The 23,296-nt window shown below is 36.5% G+C and overlaps 1 protein-coding gene across 2 annotated transcripts in view; it reads left to right on the top strand.

Annotated features, from left to right (window-relative positions):
• The window catches only part of LOC150098544 (uncharacterized), a 610,245-nt gene that overhangs the window by 112,561 nt on the left and 474,388 nt on the right, over nucleotides 1-23,296 (top strand). For both annotated transcript variants that reach the window (XM_090405300.1, XM_090405297.1), the window contains exon 10: nucleotides 21,880-22,023. In XM_090405300.1, coding sequence (XP_090261426.1) covers nucleotides 21,880-22,023 — 144 coding nt within the window. The remainder of the gene's footprint in view (nucleotides 1-21,879; nucleotides 22,024-23,296) is intronic.

Raw genomic sequence — 23,296 nt, 5'->3', positions numbered from 1 at the left:
TACAAGGATAGGTTGAAGGTTTGTGGGTTACAAAGTTTGGTTGATAGACAGAGGAGAGGGACATGATAGAAACTTTTTAAGATATTACAGTTTTATAAAATTGATGCAAGTGAAAATTTTCAATATATGACAAATAGATAACTAGGAGCCATCCATGCAAGTTGTGTAAGAGTGTTGTTAGCATGGGTGTGCAGACCAGATTTTTTTTGTGAAGAGTGGTGAGTGAGTGGAATGGATTAGCAATGGTTGTGGGCTCTCTGAAGGTAAATGGATTCAAGGAGAGGTATGATAAGATTTGTGTGTATGATGTTGATTTGGGTCTTTCTTGATGAGTGTCCAGACTCTATGGATATGTGTAAAGTAATAATAATATATACATTAAAAATGTAATTCCACTCCAATACAGAGACACCTTTGGTTAGAAAGACCAAAGTTCTAATACATGAGATAGATTTATAAAGACTTTAACTGAAGGTGAGTTAGCTATTCTCGTACATGGATCTGAAGATTCGATATCCACACACACAACAAATAAACTGGCCAGAGATAAACTATGGAGGACAACCACTCATTCCAATGCATTAGATTACATTTATAAAAAAAGCAAAGTACGTGATCATAATTCCTAATTAGGAAAAGAAGATATAATAGAATTAAGTAGTTAAAGAAACATTTGCAGATATTCAGTAAGTGGTTTGTATTTTATAATAAATTCTTCTATAATGACACCATTCATTATTAAAACAATCATAATGTAAACATAATTTTGGTTTTAGAATTTTTTTTTTCACTTGGTTATAAACTAAAGTTGCCATGAAACTATATTCATGGCAAAGATGATAATTTTAGAATTTTTTTTTCACTTGGTTATAAACTAAAGTTGCCATGAAACTATATTCTTGTTTAATACTTTATCCAAGCGTAAGTTTGCATGTGAAGTATCTTCACAACTAGGCTACTTGTATACAGAGGCTAATGACTTCACATTAATTGCCTTAATATCCCATAATGCAAAGCAGATCCTTTTCAGTGTGTATAATGTTATGCATTATGGGACGGGTCACTACCCAGACCTAGAAGAGATACCAAGGTTGAAGTAATGCAGAAGCCATATATTTCCTGTTTAATATAATTTTAGTTTGCATAATGTTGATATTAAAACTGTACGATTTAAGCCAAAATGGCAGTGACCTGCAATTTGGAAGAGATCATGAATACCAATATTCCATTCATCCAGACAGGAATAATTATTATAATTTTGAACTGTTTTGTCAATTCAAAATTATAATAATTTCCATCTGGTTGAATGTAAATGGTCCAAAGTTTATTTTTCACTTGGTTAGAGTATAATAAAATTAGTTTAATCCTTTATCCAAGTGTGAGCAAACAAAGTTTGCGCCTGAAGTATCATCAGGACTAGGGTAAGGTGATACAACACCAGGGCAACTCGTTGCAAAGGTGGAGAAAGCTACCAACATCCTATCTCAGTATCTCCTATAATGCAAAACACATCTCCTTGCGGATATGTCTAATGTTATGCATTAAGGGAAGGGCCACTACCCAGACTAGTTTCGACCTTTATTGAGGTCTCTTCAGTGGGAGCCAGGCCCTAGTGGAAATACCAGGCAGAAGCATTAGCAGGTCATCTCTACCTATAGGAGTTGCCAAATGGTGTGCCACCCTTTTTTAATAAGCTTCTGCCTGGTATTTCCACTAGGGCCTGGCTCCCACTGAAGAGACCTCAATAAAGGTCGAAACTAGTCTGGGTAGTGGCCCTTCCCTTAATGCATAACATTAGACATATCCGCAAGGAGATGTGTTTTGCATTATAGGAGATACTGAGATAGGATGTTGGTAGCTTTCTCCACCTTTGCAACGAGTTGCCCTGGTGTTGTATCACCTTACCCTAGTCCTGAAGATACTTCAGGCACAAACTTTGTTTGCTCACACTTGGATAAAGGATTAAACTAATTTTATTATGTAAATGGTCCAGTTGTATACATATTGTGTGAATACTTTGAGAAGAATAGAGAAGATAATATCAGAAATGTGTAAAATATTCTTGAGGCTATTTAAAAAGAAATGGAGGAAACAATACTATAAAAGGAATTAAAGATGATAAAAGTGACATGAAAGCTGAAGATAAAGATATTCTAGTTTTCTGGAGTAATTACCTTGAAAGATTGCGAGATGAAATATGCAGTTACAGACGAGTGATAGAAATGGTATGGTGGGGAACCAGTTGAATAAATTTATATAGAACAAGAAAGAAACTAGTCAGATATTCTAGAGGAATTCAATTAAGAGAATCTATCAATACCTGGAGTATCTATTTATCAATATCAATATAGAAAAGCAATCAGAAACCTTGAAATGTGGAAAGGCAGAGGGAGTAGATGATATTTGAGCAAAATTGTTTAAATATGGAAGTGTAAAAGTTTTATAGTGGCTACACTGCATAATTGAGATAATTTTGTTAGAGTCAAACACCAGATGATGGGAGTAGCACTCTAGAGTGCCCATCAGTCAAAAAGAGAAATGAAATTGAATGTGAGAATTAGTCTACTGAGTGTTCTGGGTAAAATTTAGGCAAACATAATTCAGAAGATGCAAGTGAAACTTAGAGAAGAAAAAAATGGCTTCATGCCAAATAGAAGTTGTCAGGAACAGAACTTCACTTTAAGACAAACACATTGGTGTCCAAAATCTAAGAATGAATTACATTTTTACCTGTATATGAAAAAATTTTCATGATTACAGCCAAATGTGAACATAAATTTATTGCCAACATACTAATAAATTATATTACACAAAAAATGTGTAATATAATTTATTATCAATTTTATACAAATTAAATTTCAATACATTTTTGACAGAAGTTACAAATTTCCTAAGGATATAGTTAGGAAATTAATGTATAGCTTACTGATAACTATGCAGAGAGACATTTCAGTATGGAATATATCCATCTCAAACTGCAATGCAACTCTCACAGTGTCGTACCATGCTTATCACCAAGTGATTCAGGAATTCTTGAGGCAAATTGTTCCCCCCCCCTCCCTCCTTCAGAGCAAGAATAAGGCCTTGTTTGTTTCTCAGAGGAATTTTGAGCAGCAGTTCATCTTCCTGTTGTCTCCCAAACATTTTCTATGGGCTTGAGATCTGGGAGCATGCTGACAACTCTGATTTGATTAATATCCTCCAGAAGTATCTCCACTGCTCATATATGATGTGATGTGGCATTGTCATCCATAAAAAATGAATTCTTTGTCTATAGCACCATGGAACAATCTAAGATGACATTGAAGAACTTTGTTGCAGTATCGGTCACCACTCATAGTCCCTTTTTTACAGCACTTGTAGCTCGGTGTGTCCACTAAGCATAATTGCCTCCCCACACCATGATCCCAGCTGTATCTGTCCCTTTCAAGAACATTCTTGCAGATCTCTTCCCCCATGGAGCAACACATACAAAATCACTTGTATCCATACATTGTGCATCATTATAAGAAAGCCAACTGGGACAATGTTCTCAAGTTCTTTGCTTCTTTTCCTTGGGATTATTGTTTCCAGCCATCCAAACCAAACCTATGCAAATCACAGAAGTAATTCTTATCAGCATGAAATATTTATTCCTCACTCCATCCTAAATTCTCATCCAGTATCTAAACCCTGGTTCTTCTACAGGTGTGCCAGTGCTGTACAAAAAAAAAAGAGTCAGGCATACCACAATTATCTTGCATACAAATCTCAGTCTTCCTATACTGCTTATGCTAAAGCCCAGAATAGTTGCAAGAAAATTATCACTACATTGAAATCTAACTTTGAAAGAGCTTATAGAAGGAAACATGCATCTTGCCCAAACAGCAGCAATGCCTTCTGGGCTCTAGCCAAAGCTCTTGGCTGTAACTTGTGTCTAACACTACTCCCACCACTATTACACTTAGATAGTATAACTGCATCATCACTCACAGAAAAATCCAACCTCCTGGCTTCTTACTGCTACAATTCTTGCATAGCTGATCATGGCAAATATCCCCCAACCATTCCAAATGCTCAATGCCATGTTTGACCTTTTGCCACAAAGAGATCAGAAAAATTTTCCTGAAATTGGATACCAAAAAGAGTCCTGGACCTGATGGTATTCTTCCAGTTCTAAAAGTCTGTGATCCAGAGTTGCTTCCACTCTATGCCACCTATTTACTTTCTTATTCCACTGCTATCTCTTTTGCAGTCTGGAAATTAGCACATATACAGCCTATTCCTAAGAAGGGTGACAAATCTTTACCTTCAGGCTGCTGTCTAATTTCCCTCACCTCAATTCTTTGTAAAGTAATGGAAAGAACCATCAAACCCCCCCCCCTCCCCCAACTTTTATGCTACCTCGAAGACTCATCTAATAAATGACAGACACTGTTAATCAACAGGAGATCTACTAACCTATGTCACCCATCTCTGAACAAACACCATGAAAGGTTTGGCTAATCTTAAGATATCAAGGGTCTATTAAGTAAACTCTCATCATTTGATCTATCCCCTGACTTCTGCCATTGGATATGGATAGCCAACTTTCTGACTTTCCTTTTGAGTGATTGTGGATAGTTCCTTATCTCTTAACTATAGAACTAATGCTGGACTCCCACAAGGCTCTGTTCTTTTACCCACCCTCTTCCTTCTACTCCAGCTGACTGCTAATCCGGTACACAGTTTTGCTGATGACAACAGTACACTGCACTTCTCCTCTTTTTCATTTGACAAACCTTGCAATGTATAAATCACCATATCCTGCAGAATAACTTCTACTACCTTAAATTCTGATCTTCAATACATTCATCGGTGGGGTTTGAATAACCTTGTTAACCTTGTTCTAGCAAAATACAGCTCTGCATTATTTTCTAAAAAAAAAAAAAAAAAAAAAAAATTTTTTTTTTTCTCTGCCTTACAATATCGAGTTCTCTATTCAGGAAAAGATTTACCTTCTTGGGATAACTCTAGCCTCAAATCTCTCTTGGCACAAACTTATCCAAATATCCAAATATTTCTTCCTCTTCATCCAAAAAATTACGTTTTCTCTTTTGCTTGAGTTATTACTTTAACTCCAAACATCTCCTAACCCTATACAAATCACAAATCTATCCAATCATTGAATACTGCTTTCACATCTGGGATGATCTCCCTAAAAATACTGAATTCTATACAGAAAAGGGCAGTCAGATTGATTGCTGACCCCTCACTCACTAATATGCTGCACTCACTTTCACACAAGCATTCAGTCTTGGCACATTGCATCTTCGATAAATACTTTTATAGCTGCTGTTCATCAGAATGGACATCAATAATTCCATCACTATCTTAAATCCATCAAAATGTGTGCAGCAGTCAATCAGCACCCTTTCACAGTTCAACTTCAAACTCACGAAACAAATTTCTTCTATTCATTCAACCCCCCCACCCCCTCCACTGCTGCTCTCTGGAACAGTCTGTCATCTCATACTTCCCAAGGAATACAATCCACAGCTTTTCAAGTGAGATGTGAACAAGCACAAATCACAAATCTGCCCAGCTATCGAATACTGCTCTCTCACATCTGGGGGTGGGTCTCCTAAAAGCTCCCTCAAAATGCTTGACTCAATACAGAGGAGAGCAATTAGACTAATAAATGAGCCATCTCTTACCAACTTTCTCCCCTCACTTTCACATAGATGCTTGGTCTCTGCAATCTGTATATTCTATAAATATTTTCATGGGAAATGTTCATCTGAAACAGCATCAATAATTCCCCCACTCTGTACTAAGCCCATTGGAACACATACAGCTGCCGCCCCCAACATCCTTTCACAATCCACCTTGAAACCCACAGAACAAGTTTCTTTTCCTCCTCATTCATTCCTGTTACTGTGGAACAGTCTTCCCCCCTGACGTATTTCCCAAGGAATACAACATACAGGCGTTTAAATCAAATGTAAACAAGTTTCTCTTTTCCCAACCCACCACCCATATACAGTACCAACGTACTATAGATTGACTAGCCAACCTCTTGTATATGGGCCCAACATAAAAAAAAAAGTTCCATATTACTTGTCCACAGTACTAGGGTACTGTAGGTTGACCAATTATTTGTTAAATGCGTTCTCCATGAAAGAAAAAAGAAAAAAAAGAAGTTTACAAAACAATAGGAAGGTTTTTACAGTGGATCTGTTCAGGATTTCACCAGAATATCAATGATATCAAGATCTTCCGTTTCTGTCTGCAGGAAACATATTTAAAACCCAGTGAGAACCCCCCCCCCCTTTACAGAATTCACTGCTTGTAAGGACAGAAATGAAGATGGTAGTGCTATCCCAGTGGACAATGATACATCCATCCATCCATCATGTCCAGCTTATTACTGCTCTGAAAGTAGTAGTGATATGCCTATCTGTGTGATTTCTTATTACGGTATGTTCCATATATTTTTGACTGGATTATGAGTTAAATGAGATTAAACTCAGCCATCTTTTTTATGCAACTGCTTAAATGGATGAGGATGCCTACTTACCTGTATTCTGCAGTAGATCTTACAGTCTCCCCTTGCTGTGGTATCAACTGCTCCTCTGGGATGTTGAAGAGAACATAAATGGAAGTGATCATTCTCCAGTTTTTGCATTTTGTCTTCACGGGAACCGTGAAGACAAAATTTTCTCCATAGATACCCATGTGAAAAAATGGACCAAGTTGGCTGGAATACTTTTTCTCATCTTGTAAAATTTAATGCTGAAGCCATCAGTCAGACACCTATCAATGAAGCAGAGAAGTATGTAACAGATTGTATTGTCCAGCAAACAACAGCTGCAATTCCAAAAACATCATTTTGATTTCCATTCTATCCAAAGCCTTAGTAGAACCCAGAGTGCCAATCAAAAAGCAAGAATGACAATCAAAGAACAAGACAAAGTTCTTTTTTACATGGGGTATATTTTATAGGCACCCTACCATCAAACTTAATAGCTTTTTAATGTTCTTGGCCCAAAATGTGTTATGTGAGATATCAGAATTAAAAATAACCTTGGATCCAATTTATATTATTGATTAATCAATCAACTAGTGCAAAAATTGTATGAGATAAAATACGGAAAATTAAGGTAGATACAGAACACACTGTTTGTCTACCTTGGAATATAATGGATGTGTTTGGTGATCTCAAAGCTATTGCAGACACTTTGGGAGAAACTTTTGCTAGAATATGAGCAACTGCTTCATATTGTTCTGAACTTTTAATATTGAAAAAGCAACAAGAGAAATAGTGGCTCAGCTTTTCTACCAGTTGGCTAGAACCATACAGTCCCATAAAAAATATGGGATATTTTTATCCCATACAATTATTGACCTATTGCTCTGACTAGCTGTCTTTGTAAAATATGGCAGATGGTCAATTTCAAACTTCTGTGATATTAACAAAGTGATCATCTTCTCTCCAATACTCACAATGTGGTTTTTGTAGACATCATTCAACTTTGGACCATATAGTCTGTTTAGAAATATGTATGAGATGCATTCCTGAAAAAAACAAACATCTGGTTTCAGTGTTCTTTGACATGGAAAAAAGCTTCTGACATAGCCCGATAGCCAGGAGATATGGCATATTAAAAGACCTGTAACTTCTGTCTCAGAGAAAGTACTTTCTGTCTGAGTCTTCCTAGTGCAAGTGGAAAGTTTGCTATCTTGGCCATATCATCAAGAGGAGGAAATCAGTTGTCATTACCATCTCAAAACCAGAAAGGATTCAACAGAAGAACACAACACAAGGCTTTACATGTAACACTTTGCTGCTGAAGTTAATTCAATCACTGAATAGCTTTCTCTCGCTACAGGCAATACTCTGTATGTTAATGACTTCACAATTTGCTGTCATTTCTGTAACACGAGGGTAACAGAAAGACTTAGCAAGCAAATGATTGTATCCCTCTGTAGGCCCTTAGTAATGAGTTCAGGTTTTCAGAGAAAAAAGTATCTTCTTCTGCTGAAAACACACTCTTCACCCAGATCCTGAGTTAGGAAAAACTGTTAATCAACTAGCAATGAAATCAAGTTCTTGGGATTCATCTGTGACAGAAAACTTACATTCTTTGTACACATTCATCAGCTAAGAGAAAATTTGCAAGAGAGAGCATTGAATCTCTTTTACATTCTATCCTCTACTGAATGGAGTGTAGATCGATCTTCATTGCTTCATCTTTATCATGTACTTACTTATTTATACATTCAGAGCTATTATGAGTCTGAAGTCTGTGTTTCTACAAGGCAGAGTAGCCTGCGATGGTTGGATCCCATCTATCATCTGGTGGCTTTTACATATAGCTCACTTAAAATCTTTATGTTGAAGCAAATGCACTGTCTCTGTCACTTATACAGAAACAATTAATCTTTACTATGTCCTAAAAATAATCTCTGCCATAGAATCCTATGTGGATTAGCATCTTTTCTCCATTGGGAGGCTCAGTATCACAAACATCAGACTGCCTTATGTCCATTTGGTATGCATGTTAAAGAGATTATGCAAACTATTGGCATGAATACTGACAACATTACTTGCACCAAACATAACATCATTCTTCTATGGCAGATTTGCCCTACATCTTGCAGTCTCATTTTGTCAACTACTACAGAAGTCTCATCCTCTATTATCTGTCTACCTGAAATGTTCAAGTTATGAGATCTCATTTGGCTGTGCTGCTGTGTTTCCTGGCATTACTATATCCATCCAGATCCCACTTGATTGCAGTAATCACAGAGCAGAGTTGCATGCCATTCAGCTTGAAGTTGTGGATATAAAAGAAAACAGTTACCAAAACATGTGATTTTTATTCACTCAATGAGTTCTTTACAGACTATCTGTTCTCCTGTGTATAATCCACATCCAGAGCTTTGTAAGAATTTACAGCTGTAGCACAAAATGATCCTTAATTTTGGTGTTTTGGTTGTGCTTGATTCCCAGCCACATTGGAATTAAGGGAAATGAGACTACAGCTGCTAGATTAGCGCACACTTTTTTGATGTACTGTTTGACAGTCCCATATACAGACTAAAGACAGTTTATAAGATTGAAGGTGATTATCCAGTGGCAGTTGTCATAGCAGGAAGCACTGACAAACAAATCGCATGAGATTAAGCCTGACATGAAGCATTGGCAGTCTAGTCCACATAGAAACAGAAGAGAGGAAGTTGTTTTTGCTAAGTTCATAGGTCAGTCATTTTACACATTCTTATTTAATGAAGGCTGATTACCCACCTATTTATGAAAAATGCATCACACATTTGACATATGCTGGTGACATATGCAGCACTTCACAGAAAAGAGAAATAAAATTTTTACTCATTTAGCTGAGCCATATACTCAAATGGATGTTATCAGACTCGAACAAAATGCATGATGTTTTTAACTTTTTACAAAGAATTAATTTATACAAATGCATTCAGGTATAAATTTTATTTATATGTAGTTACTGCATTGAGTAACTTAATTTTCTCTTTGTATGTAACATATTATTTACTAATTTATCTATTTGACTATTTATTTATTCCTGTGTATTGCTGTAACCTTTGATATAATGCAGTATGATCTTTGCTGGCCTTGCACCAATAAACCATAAATCAACCAACACTGGAGCCACTCTCAAATCAGTCATTACCTCTTTCACATAGCCAAAATAATAAATGTGATAAAGAGCCAATAGGCTATTTTTCCAGCGGCATAAATTAAGTGAAGGGGATAATAAATCGCTCATTATTTTACAGCCGGATACGAAACTCAGAGATCGAAATCCATCCAAAACCAAGAGTTTCATGCTGAAGAACTATCGGCGAGTCCAAGCGTAAGTCATCATTTGGGTAGTACAACACTGTGGCAACTCGTGTCAAAGGTGGAGCAAGCTCCGTCACTATCCTTAATATTTTCTCATAATGTAAAATGCAGCTCCTAGGAGATGTATTACTGCTTTACATTATGAGAAGAGGTCACTACGCAGACCAGTTTCGACCTTTGTTGAGGTCTCATCAGTGAGTAGGTAGACCTGGAATACCAAAATTTAAGTGAATCGAACTTGCATTTACCCCTACTTACGAATTACCAGACCAGTGTATCCATATACTGGTGAGATCTCATGATGAGACCTCAATACAGGTCGAAACCGGTCTGGGTAGTGATCTCTCCTCATAATGTAAAACAGTAATACATCTCTTAGGAGCTGTGTTTTACATTATGAGAAAATATTAAGGATAGTGACGGAGCTTGCTCCACCTTTGACACGAGTTGCCATAGTGTTCTACTACCCAAGTGATGACTTATGCTTGGACTCGCCGATGGTTCTTCGGCATGAAACTCTTAGATTTCGATGGATTTCGATCTCCGAGTTTCGTATTCGGCTGTAAAATAATGAGGGATTTATTATCCCCTTAACTTAAAATAATAAATGATCTTGATCTTGATGGATCTGTGTTTCACTCAGGATTTCTCCATGAGTGCAGGTCACAAAGATGCCTCCAGCGATCTCGATCTTGAGCCTCTCTCTTCCATGTTATACCAATAGATTTCACTAGTGAATCTTTCCATCTTGTAGGTCTTCCTGGTTTTCTTGGTTGCCAGTTGAGTATTCTATATGTCCATCTGTTATCCTTGAGTCTGGCCATTTGACCTGCCCATCTCATCTTGCTTCCATATACTGCAGTTACCACATCTTTTATGCCTGATCTCTTTCTTAGTTCCATGTTTCTAACATGTTTCATTCTGCTGATGTTACAAATCCTGCATTCTATTGCACGCTGAGTTTATTCTGAGAGTCTCTTCTTTTCTTGTTGTGTTCCATGTTTCTGATTCATATGTGAGTGATGGTAGAATATCACTATTAAATAGCTTTGTCTTCGGAGAGATGTCAAGATTTGGATCAGTAAGTGTTTCTTTTAGTCTGTTGAATGATATCCATGCAGCTTTCTTTCTTTTTGCTAGTTCTTCAGATAAATCGTTATTGATTTTTATTGTTTGTCCTAAGTACTTGTATCAGTCAACTTGTTCTATAGGGATCTTATCAATACATAGGTGACTGTCACTTGTGTAAATGTTCTCGATCCATTTTGTTTTTTCTAGATTCATTTCTAAGCCTATCTTACTGCTGTTTTTGTATACTTTTTCACCCATTTCTTCTAGGTCTTTTGGGTTGTGGGATATCAGTACTAGATCATTGGCAAACATAAGAATTTGTAGTATTTCACCACCTATGCTTATTCCTCCGTTTAGCTCTATTTTTTTCAGAATATATTCTAAAGTGCTGATAAATAGATTTGGGGAGATCACATCGCCTTGCCTGACCCCTCTCTTTATATCTATATTTATAGGTTGATCAAATAGGGTTATTTGTGTGGTCTGATTTTTGTTAATTTCTTTTATTTCCAGTAGGGCACTGATGACTGCATTGTGTTCTATGGTATCAAATGCTTTTTTAAAATCAATAAAGAGGAAACATAGAGGGATTCGGTATTCTCTGCATTTTTTTGTTAGTTGTGAAATGACCTGATATGATCTGTTGTGGAGAAGCCTCTTCTGAATCCTGCCTGCTCTCTGCTGGAGTTGTCTTCTAGAGTGTCTTGGATTCTGTTCAGTATTACTCTGTTCATGATCTTATATATGCGAGAGAGTCGACAGATTGGATGATAGTTTTTTGTCTTCCTTGTTCCCTTTTTTGAATAGAAGTATGGTTTTTGAGGTTTTCCATTCCTCTGGAATCTTTCTTTCTTTGAAGTACCACATGAATCGGGCAGCCAAAGTTTGAAAATAATCGGTTCACCTTGTTGGATTTCTTCAGCCTTAACATGATCAAGTCCTGAGACTTTACCTTTACTCATTTTCTTAAGGGCATGTTCTATTAATTCTGTTAGTACATCTGGTATATTGCTTGGTTTTGGAATGATAGGTTCTGAAACTTGGCACTAAGTTGCATAGAGATCATTATAAAAATTCTGCACAATATCTTCTATCTTTTTTCTATTAGTATGTTTTTCTCCATTTTGATCCTGTAAAGCAGATGGAATTGACTGTTTAAAATTTGAGTCTTTCTCTATTTTTTTCAGGCTGGTTTTTGCCTGCACTGCTTCTCTTAATTTTTGTATCCTGAAAGCTTTGTAGTCTTCTGGAATTCTTTTCCTTAGTAACTTACAGATAGTTTTATATTCTAGAAAATTTTCTTCATATTTCTTCAGTTCTTTTCTCTTTTTCAGTAGTTCTATAGTTTGAGGTGAGAGTCGTTTTCTTTTGTTTCACAGGAATTTCTGATTTTTTCTTGCACTCGTTGAATTTATTAATAAAGTCAATATAGTCATCATTTATGTAACAGTTTTTAATAGTCCATTCGGTCTCTTCTATGTACTTCCTGAACTTGTGGTAGTCTATTTGTTTGGGTTGTTTTTTATGGTTTGATGTTGCCCTGATATGTTGTTCTTTTTTGTGGTTTATTTTTATAATGGCTCTGAGGAGTCTGTGGTCAGAATCTATGTTGAAGTATGTTTTGCCTATTGTACCAACATTTTGTACCAGTCTTTTACAGTATGTTAAAATACTGTCAATTAAATGTTTTGCGTCTCCATTCGGTGATTGCCAAGTCCATCTTCTTCCTAGGCATTTGTTGAAAAAAGTGTTCATGATAAAGAGTTGTTCAGCTGCAGCAAATTCAGCTAATCTCTCTCTCTCTCCTCTTCTATTTCTTTCTCCTAGGCCATGTGGTCCTATAAACTTTTCATCTTCTTTTCCACATCCTATTTTGGCATTAAAGTCACCACCAACGAATGTGTATATTGACTTGTAATTTAATTCCTGTTCAAGATTCATGTAAAATTTTCTATTTCTTGATTATCAGCTACAGATGTTGGAGCATAGCAAGATATTAATTTTATTGTTGTATTGTTCTCTATTCCAATTACGAATACACCTATTCTTTCAGATATGATGTTACAAGAAAGTATCGACTTGGTGAGCTTAGATTTAACAATGAAGCCCACTCTGCCTTGTTTGCCATTGTTTGAGGATGCTCCTTAGAGCTGTCATCTTTCAATCTTGCTGCCAGTTCTTTCAATCTTTTTGTTTCATTCACTAGCAGGATATCCAAGTTGATATTGGTTAGTTCTTTGATTAGTAAATCTATTCTGTAGTCTCTTGCCAAAGTTAGAGTATTGAGGGTACTGATTGCCATTTTCATAGATTTAAGAGGCGTCCTGTTTTCATCTGCGAGATTCTAAGCACCCCTGGCCACACTCGGTGCCTTACCCTCGCTGTAGAACGGTGAGTGTGGGCCGCGCAGGACTCGGGGCCATTTCTAATAAAATTAAAATAACCAAGTGGGAAAAAACTTTCAACATTCACATAGTCATCTTTTTGTTCCATTCTTCCTCACTCTTCCATGCATATCTGTAATTTTCTTAGTTTTACTCTGTATACACTTCATCTCTTTGCCTCATTTTCATCAACTCTGCTTTCATGTCTTGAATCACTTTCTCACACAATCTCAATCTCAGTCATCATGCAACAGAATTTAATTACAAACTATTGCTATCACCAAACAACAAACAGAATATTGCATTAAAAAAATGATTAATGTGCAATTAAAATAAGACTTTCCCATATCTTAGAGAGAGAGAAGTTGTTCCAATTATTAAGTTCGGACAGTGAAGTAAAGCCGCAGCTCTTTCTGTAAACAAGCGTTAAAATTTTTATCAACACTGATGAAGCAAGCATGTTTCGGACCAGAGGGTACTGTGGTCTATATCTATTCCATACGGTGCCAAGCCAGATTTTTTAGATATGCTGTTGCTAATGTAAGACTGGTGTTCTTGTATTCTCCTTTCCACAGAGAATCCAAGTCACAAGTCTAGCTCTCCCTAGTATCTACCAGGTTCCTTGTGACTTAAATTGATATTAATTAATTGAACTAATGTGTTGTAATTCTATCTGTAACAGTTCATCTAAAGAACATCAAGAATGGGCGGTGCAATGTGTTAATGCTTTAATAGGATGATGATGAGATTCAGCATGGATATAATGGCCTGTATGAGTCTTCTTCCAAAAAACTGAAAAATGTAAGCTGCCATCTTGTTGATGAAGAATTAAAAGATCTAAAAAAACTAATTTCTTATTTACTTCTAACGTGAATTGGATCCAGGAATGAAGTACATCATGCACATTCTTTATATTCTTCAGACAAACTGATACAGAAAGAATCATAACATATGAATTCCACCTTTCCATGTAATAGTTTTAAGAATTCTTTCATCAAAAGAGTTTTTATCAATTATGGTATCTCTACTGCTTCAAATACAAAAGAAATAACTCTCATTCCTATCCCATATGCATGGCATTAGTGAATGCATAGCAAAAGTTTTAAAACCACTCAATATTTTTGCTGCCTTTTGTGCCCCCATCAGAAAAATCTCCACCTTTCACTTCTGACCTAATGTTTGTGGGATGAAAATTCAGACAAACCTCCACATAGCCTTTAAAGGAATGCGGAGAACCAACCAGGGCTTCTGACCTAATGTCTAATCCTCACCTTCTTGTGGTGCACCATGTTGGGTATCAACGTGAATACTGAACGAACGAGGATGGGCTGACAATTTGGGATTTAGCTGAACAAATTGTATTCTTATTGGCTTAAACCAATACATAATGATGGTACAACATGACAAAATTTCATGCTGGCTGGGGCGTCGCCCGGGTAAACAAGGTCCCCGTTGTTTTCGCCAAGGAACCAGGGCCAACAATGAAAAGTCAGCTACTGGAACAAATCTGAAAGCACGCCCCAACTCAACATAAGAAGCCTGAGTGGCAAAGAAATGGAGCTAGCTGAGGAATTAGATAAGTACCAGATCGACATAATAGGGGTGACTGAAACAAAAAAGACAAAAACTGGCGAGATCTTTCTGAGCAATAAATACAAAATGTTATATTCAGGCAATTTGTTTATTCTTTATTTATTTATTCTTATGGAGTTTCCTCCCTTTTTCCTCCACCATCCCTATTGGGGTGAGTTGAGCCCCCTCATAGGGGTTAGGTATTTATGGCTGTAGATCCATGTGTGTTCACAGGGACGGTTGTCTGTTTGTGGGATGAAAAAAGCCAGATAAACTGGCGGGGAAAAACCTACTGCCCACGCCCAAGATTGGCTAACTTGGCTATGGCTGAGAAGATCCTCAAATTCCTCACATCTTCAATGGGAATCGAACCTGGGACACTCCTTCCCCAGTCATATGGTTGCGAAGGCAGGCAGTCTAAAGTAGAGTGATGTGGGCAAATATGAGAATAGGGAACTGGACAATGAAACTTATTTGTGCCTATGGTCCCATAGAAGGTTCTACTAAAGTAGAAGTGAAGGAATTTTTTGATGCTTTAGGGAACGCAACTGACAATGTAAACAGAAAAGTTGGTCCTTGTTGTGGATCTAAATAGCAGAGTAGGAAATGATTGTCAGACATACAAAAATATTTTGGGAAAATTTGGAGAAAAGAGCCAAGCTAATAATAATGGCAAATACCTGTTGGATTTCTGCTCAGGACATAGACTGGTTATTACTAACACCATGTTCCAACATAAAAATGTGCACAAATTCACATAGAAGAGGCAAGGAATAAGAAAAGTCTCATAGACTATGTTATTGTTGATAGTGAAGTTTACTCCCTGGTGCACAGAGGATTTGAAATTGGAAGTGATCACCATTTAGTCTTGAGCAGGATAAAATTGAAGTTCATATTGAAAATAATAACATGTAAGAAAGTTTTAAAGCAAATAAAAGTTGAGTAGCGCTCAGATGTGAACTGTAGACTAAAATTCACAAAGATGATTAAAAAAAAAAAAATGAAAGCGTTTGAGAACATGAACCAAACCTTGGAGATTCAGTGGCATGCCTTGAAGCAAACCCTGATCGATTCAGCCAGAGAGGCATGTGATGAGGTTGTTTGCAAGGATAGAAAAATCAGAACTCCATGGTGAGCACAGGAAGTTAAAGAGGCAGTGAAGGAAAAGAAGAAAGCATATCAAAAATTCATGTCAAATAAGTCAGCTTGTGTTCTTAGAGAATACAGAGACAAATGTAAGAAAGCTGAACACTGTGTAAAACTAGCTAAACAAAAATCATGGGAGGACTTTGGCAAGAACATAGAAAATAAATATCAAGAAGGTGGAAAGATATTTCCACCTTCTTGATATTTAGAAAGAAGCTGGAGATTGTTGAAGAAGCTTAGAAATGGAGGAAAGAGTGCTGTAAAAGGAGTTAGAGATGATAAAGATGACATGAAAATGAGAGAAAAAGATATCCTTGAAGTATGGAGTAATTACTTCGAAAAATTGCTAAATGAAACAATCAGTGATAACACAGTGGTAAGAAACACTCAACACACATAGAGTCAGGAATACATATCCATACTTGAAGTAGAAAAAGCCATCAAAGGCTTTAAATGTGGAAAGGCAGCAGGAGTAGGTGATATTCCACCAGAAATGCTGAAGATGGTGGTATAAAAGTCTTACAGTGGTTGCACTGCATAATTCAGAAAGCCTGGACAAAGGGACGAATTCCCGATGATTGGAGTAGAGCTCTCATAGTACCCATATATAAAAAGGGAAATAAAACTGAATGTGAGAATTATGGAGGTATTTCCCTCCTAAGTGTTCATAGCAAGATTTATACTTGAGGAAAGGTTGAGAAGAATTGTGGAAGAAAAGCTTGGTGAAGAACAAGCTGGATTCAGGCCAAATAGAGGCTGTTAGGATCAGATCTTCACTTTACGACAAATAGTTGAGAAAGCATGGGAATATAACAAAGATCTATATTTAAGTTTTGTCGATCTGGAAAAGGCATATGACAAGATGACAAGAGAGAAGCTATTCAATACACTACAGTTATATGGTGTTAGTGGGCATTATATCAAACAATACTTAGTCTTTATTTGAGTTGTATGTCAGCAATTAAAATTGAATGAAGTACAGGAAGATGGTTTAATGTTAAATCTGGTGTGAGACAAGGATGTACATTATCCCCTCTGTTATTCATTATTTATATGGATCACATTATGAAGGAAAGTGGTATTAAACATGATATCAAAATTGGCAGTGTTAATATCAGCTCTTTGCTTTATGTGGACGATGTTATACTTCTAAATAAATCCGCTACAAGTTTGCAAGATTCCCTGACTAAATTGAGTAACTGTTGTAATAGATATTTTATGAAGGTCAGCAATAAAAAGACAAAGACAATGAAAATAGGCAGAATCGTTGAAAATGTCAACTACATTGCTAACAGAGAACCTGTGGAACAAGTAAAACATTTCGGCTACTTAGGTATGATTTTTAGTGAATATGGTAAATTAAATATGGAAATAGACAACAAAATCAACGAAGCTAGTATGGTAGGAAGTCAGTTGAATAAATTCTTATGGAATAAGAGAGAAATTAGTCAGAACACTAAATTAGCAGTATACAAGACAGTGTTCAAACCAGTTTTAACTTATGGATCTGAGAGCTGGGTCAGAAGTAAAACACTTGATCAAAGGCTAGAGACCACAGATATGAGAGTCGAGTCCTGAGAAAGATTAGAGGTGTGAATAGATGGCATCAATGGCAATATCTTATTAAAAATGAGGATATTAGGAAAGAACTTGAAATTGTCAGCATCCAGGAATGCGTTAGCAGAGCTAATCTCAGGTGGTATGGTCACTTAAATAGAATGCGCAACGAAAGATTAGCAAAACAAGTGTTCTCTGCCAGGTTGGCTGGAAAACGACCCAGAGGAAGACCAAGATATAGGTGGATTGATACTGTACAAAGTGTCTTAGATGATAGAAATATAATTAGAAGAAACACACATATAAACCACAGTGAAAATTATTTAATTGTAAATATTTCATCCTAAGTATCTTAGGACATCATCAGTACAGTATTTAAACAAATACTGAAATACTGTACTGATGATGTCCTAAGATACTTAGGATGAAATATTTACAATTAAATAATTTTCACTGTGGTTTATACGTGTGTTTCTTCTAATTATGAACGCACCACAGGTTTCGTTATTTAAAAAAAAAAAAATAGAAATATAAGATCTGATGATGTTGGAGTCTTGACATGTAACAGACTGATTTGGAGGAAAATTGTAGATTATGAAGTTAGTAATGATGTAAATTTTTCATGTAATACTATCATATCCTGTACACCCCTTTAGGTACATGGCAGGAATTTGATGATGATGATATAATTTGAATAAATTAGGACATTATTGACCTTTTATAGTTATCTTACATTAGCTACTTAGGCATTTTGAATTGTCTATTAATGTTTAATTTCCATTCTGTGATCTTGTACTGATGATGCCTACTTAGGTGAAAATTCTGTGCTAAAAAATGAGTGAGTTTTTCTCCAGTTTTATAATTCTTTTCAATATCCAACTATTGATATCACCAAACAAATATCTATCAGTATTTCATTATCAAAATAAGTTACTTAATATTCAAAACTCCTCCCATTCTTTTCTGTCAGTCTTTTGTTATCCATACTATTGTTATTCAGGTATTGTTAATTCCCCTTCATGAAATACACTAATGACATACTCATTGAACATTTCTGCTACATCTTCAGCAGAAGTGACCTGTATTCTCTCTCTCTCTAGCAACTAAAGTCAATCTACCACATTCACTCATTCTTCTACTAGTGAAATAACTGCAGAATTTTTAGAACTATTTTTTCCAGTATAAAACACCAAGTAGAATGGCAAAAAACTGAAATGCTCCACATTGATTACTGTTTTTATTCAAAAGCATTCAAGGAATTAGCTGAAGTGATGAAACATCCTCTACAGTGCAGCAAAAAACAAGGAATGATTTTACATCAGATCTGCTCTTAATCCATCATGACACACTTGTATCTATCAGTAGTATACAGCAAAAAAACTAGCAGCCAGTGTAATAGCGAATGCATGCTTTCTATTGTTTAAATGTTTTTAAACAACTTAGAGATGTTAACTGTTATTACTTGCTTTCTAGTTTTTTGTTTGTTCATGTTATTTCCTGAAGAAGTGAACATAGCATTTGTTCTAGCCAAAATTAAAACATAGTTTCTGTTTGACATCTTTGTGGTTTTTATACAGGGAAAAAAATAGTTCTAAAAATGTTCTATTCCTACAGATGCCTACATGACAAGATAACTATAGAATTCTCTGTAGTTTTTCGTTATTGTTTCAGCCAATCTTCTCTCATATAACCAATTTCTCCTTCCTCACTACACTGGTTGCTGCTCATGAGAAATACCCTGTGCTTTATACTTTATATCTTCTCCATAATATTCTCTTTTCAGTAGCAGCTATATAATTTCTTATTCATCCATTGTATCCCTCCCCCACTTCATTTATCCTCTGAAATTTAGGAATACAATCTATACATTGCCATAACTGATTGTACCAAGTTCCGAGACATTGCTGATTTCTCTTTCCATCATCTGATAAAGCCACTACACATCACCTCTGTTTCTTTAATTTATCATAGACCCTGCTGTAGACCACTTCTCCACATTAAAACCACATGTTAACTCTTCCCAGCTGGTGGCATCATATTGAAGTTTTCTATTATCACTGAGTTATTAAATCCAACACTCATGTCCCATGTTATGTATCAACTGCATAAGGTAGTTGTCCCTAAGTAGCTGAAGGAATTCAATATTCTTACATGTTAATTCTTGCTTCTAGTCAATTCTTCCTCAACACACTTGTCACTTTTTTTTAAAGTCACCTATTATTATTACCCCCCCCCCCCCCCCCCGTCATTCATCTGGCTGAACATTTCAGAATTCTTTCCCCCAAATTTTTCTGGCTTGTAGCAACACCACTAAATATCTAAAATTCATGTTTGCTTCAGCCTCACACCAAATGGCCTCAGAGCCATTATCACTGCTGCTTCATGTTTCACATCGAGGAATCACAAGTCTTCCAAACTCATCATGAATATCCCACCTTCTCTCTTTTTGAAAAAGTGCTGTAATCATCATATTTTATTCCCATGGGTACATCGGTACCCTGTGTCAACACCATCTCACCGACACCCCAGTGTTATGCAGACTAACCGGCTGTCAGTGCCACAAACTCTGAACCATTATTCCTAATTCTTTTTGCATTGGTATATAAGCACAGTAACTTTCCCCTGATAGCCCTTTTCTTCCCATAATTGCTCATCCCATTCAACTCCTTAAACTCTCTTGGCCCCATTAAGGCCATCCCTGCATCCGTATCTTGTCTTCCTTTGTCATTTATCTTGCACCTGTCCTACTATCTTACACTCTTGATCCTATTATCTAATTTTTGTTTCTCTGACTGGCTGCACACTCTCTTCCTCCTGTTATCAATTTACCCAGCTTGACACTGCCACTCTCAATTAACTGCAAACAGCTCTTTCTCTTGCTTCCGGAATTAACCATACATTCACATACTCAAGTGTGCTATCTTTTTTGCCTGTTCTAGCCATCGTACTATTCATAATCGTTGCTCTTCTCCTCATTTCCCTACTATCAAACTTTGTAAACCCATTCACAATTCTGCCTCTCAGATGCTTCCACTTGACTGTCTCTAACAACATTCACAGATATCTTGCTACCTCATTCACATTTCCTCAGAAATCATTTGTTTCTTTCAGCACAATCAACTCTTGTACACAGCCTTAGTCACTCTTCCTATTGTTGCTTCTATCAGGCATACTTTTCTTACACACTTTCTACATTTTCACATTTTTCACTACAGAGTCCTCATACAGCACTCCACTACTCTCCACCATTCATTACAAACTAGTATCTTCCTTCTTACCTCCTGCCACCGATCTCTTCTCTAAATGTCCTATCTCATACTACACATGCCTTAATTTGTTCCTTAACCTACCTAATTATTTTCTAATATCTTCACTCATGTTCTTATCTTTCATACTAGTTTCTTTATCATTCTGCCTTTTGTTTATCTGTCATTTCATTCCACCATCTTTTGCATATTCCTCTGTATCACCACTCTCAACTGTATCATCCATCATATTTGTACCACATTCAGTGTTCCCAGGTTTTACTGTGCTTATATATATAAGGGATACAATTAAGACACAAGTTGGTAAGGGGTTATTACTGTAAGAGAAATGCGACAAAGAAGAAATGAGAAGATGATGATGATGATGAGATGGGACCATCCTGGAAACTGTATGAGCATGTGAGCAAGGGGGTGGGGAGCAGCTTCTCTGCATGGACAGTGGTTGACTAGAATGCATTGCCTTGAGAGTGTGGTAAATGCAGGCTTCTTCTCCCTACTACGTATTAGGCCTACTGGCCTGTTGCAGAGCTGGCTTGAGCTCTTCTAAGTCGTACCCATCCCAAGGATAAGGTGGCTAGCTCTATTCCTCTTGGTATATCCTATGGCTGTATCTCGTGTGTTCACAGGGGCCGGTTTGCCTGCTTATGGAAGGGAAAAGCCCCAGATAAACTGAAGAGAAAAACCCTGCTGTCCATGCCCAAGACTGGCTAACTTGGATGAGAAAGATCCTTAAGCTTCTTATGTCGGCAATGGGAATTGAACCCATTACACTCTTTTCTCAGGTATATGGTTGCAAAGCGCATAGCCACCAGGCTAACTGCATGGATGGTAAATGCAGGCATTGAGTCAAAAGACTCATTGCAGGAGCTCACACTGACAGCTCATCACACTATGACTTAAATGCATTCACTCTGTCTCTACATTGACCACACTTTCCATACATTCATTCATGTAGTCTCTAGATGAAATTTAAAAAAAGTATGTGTGTGTGTGTGTGTATATACATGCACACACACACACACATTAATTAATGTTTTTACAGATGGAGATAATCCACCAGAAAAATTAGATAATACTTCACCACATAGTCCAGAATTAATAGTTTCCAGTAAAGAAGATTCACAGAGTGATAAAGAAGATAAATGTACTTTTAAAAGTGAGATTTGGAAAAAGATATTGGATGATGGTATGTGTGTTTATAATCTTTTAATCTTTTTAATCATTGATTTGAAAATTTTCCTTGTTCTTTCTAATCAGTTGCTTGTCTATTCAAATGAAAATGCTAATTGTAGACTGCTATCAAGGTGTATCATTTGCAATGTATTTTGTATTTATGTGTATTTGTTGTTAGTGGCTGATTGTTGCTCTAGTTTTCATCAAATTTTGATGTAGGTTCATACCACTCCATAGCGATTCAAAATGCTGTGACTTCTGGGCGAAAGTGTTACTCTTCTGTTATTATGTTATCAAAATAAATATCAGAACACTTGCATTCACTTATCAGTGTCTAGTCTAAAGTGGAACACTGTACACCACTATGCATGATCATGTGGCAGGAAGGAAATGCAATTTATACACTTACTGAGAGATAATTACTTGTAGAATGTGACAGAGGGGACTAAAGGTTCAAGAGTATTTGTTATAGGATCAGAAAACCTGTCCATAACTTAGGTAGCTACATTGCCTCCAACTGGGGAAAGTAATCATGTGGTCTTAACTTGAGAAGTAGCAAAACGTGTGGAAATTCCAGTTAAGAAAGGATATGCAACTATAAGCAATTGATTATAATACACTAAGGAGGCAGCTTGAAGCAGTACTATGGCATAAAGTTCTGCAAGGAAAGGATGTCCACAGTGCATGCAGAATAGACAAGGGATATCTGGAGAAAGCAATATCACACTATATACCCATGGTCAGAAAGGTAAATCAGGTGGTAGAAGTTAGATGGATGAGTAGTATCATTAAGCTTAAGCTGCAAACAAATAAAATGCTTAGGAGGGTATATAAGGAGAAAGGTGACCAGCATGGTAAGGAAGGCAAAATTGGATTATGAGAAGAAATTAATTGAACAGGCAAAAGGAAATGCCAAAGAGTTTTTATTTCGTTATGTGTCAAGTAGGAGGAATAATGACAATTGAAGGATAACTTTAATGAGTGTAGATGGTAGAGAGGTAACAGAGCCAGACGAAATTTGTTGAGTTACTGAGTGATCATTTTGCATGGATGATCCAGTGAAGATATTGTTATGACAGAAGTGAGAGGAACTGATGTGAGAACAAAGGTTGATGATTTGGAGGTACTTAGGTAGGAATTAGAATCTGAATGCAAATACAGCTGTGAGATTGAATGGGATATTGGCTCACATTTTAAGAGAATGTGTAGGGGAAATGGCAATGCCTTTGACTTATTGACAGAATACCACATGAAACTCTGTTACACAAACTGCAACAAATGGGGAT

The sequence above is a fragment of the Typopeltis vanoorti genome, chromosome 15 (genome assembly GCF_054136105.1).
Source record: "Typopeltis vanoorti isolate ZY-2024b chromosome 15, IOZ_Tvanoo_1.0, whole genome shotgun sequence".
In the NCBI taxonomy this organism is placed as follows: Eukaryota; Metazoa; Arthropoda; class Arachnida; order Uropygi; family Thelyphonidae; genus Typopeltis; species Typopeltis vanoorti.
Note: the sequence above shows the minus strand (reverse complement) of the source record. Positions and strands in the feature narration are given on the sequence as shown.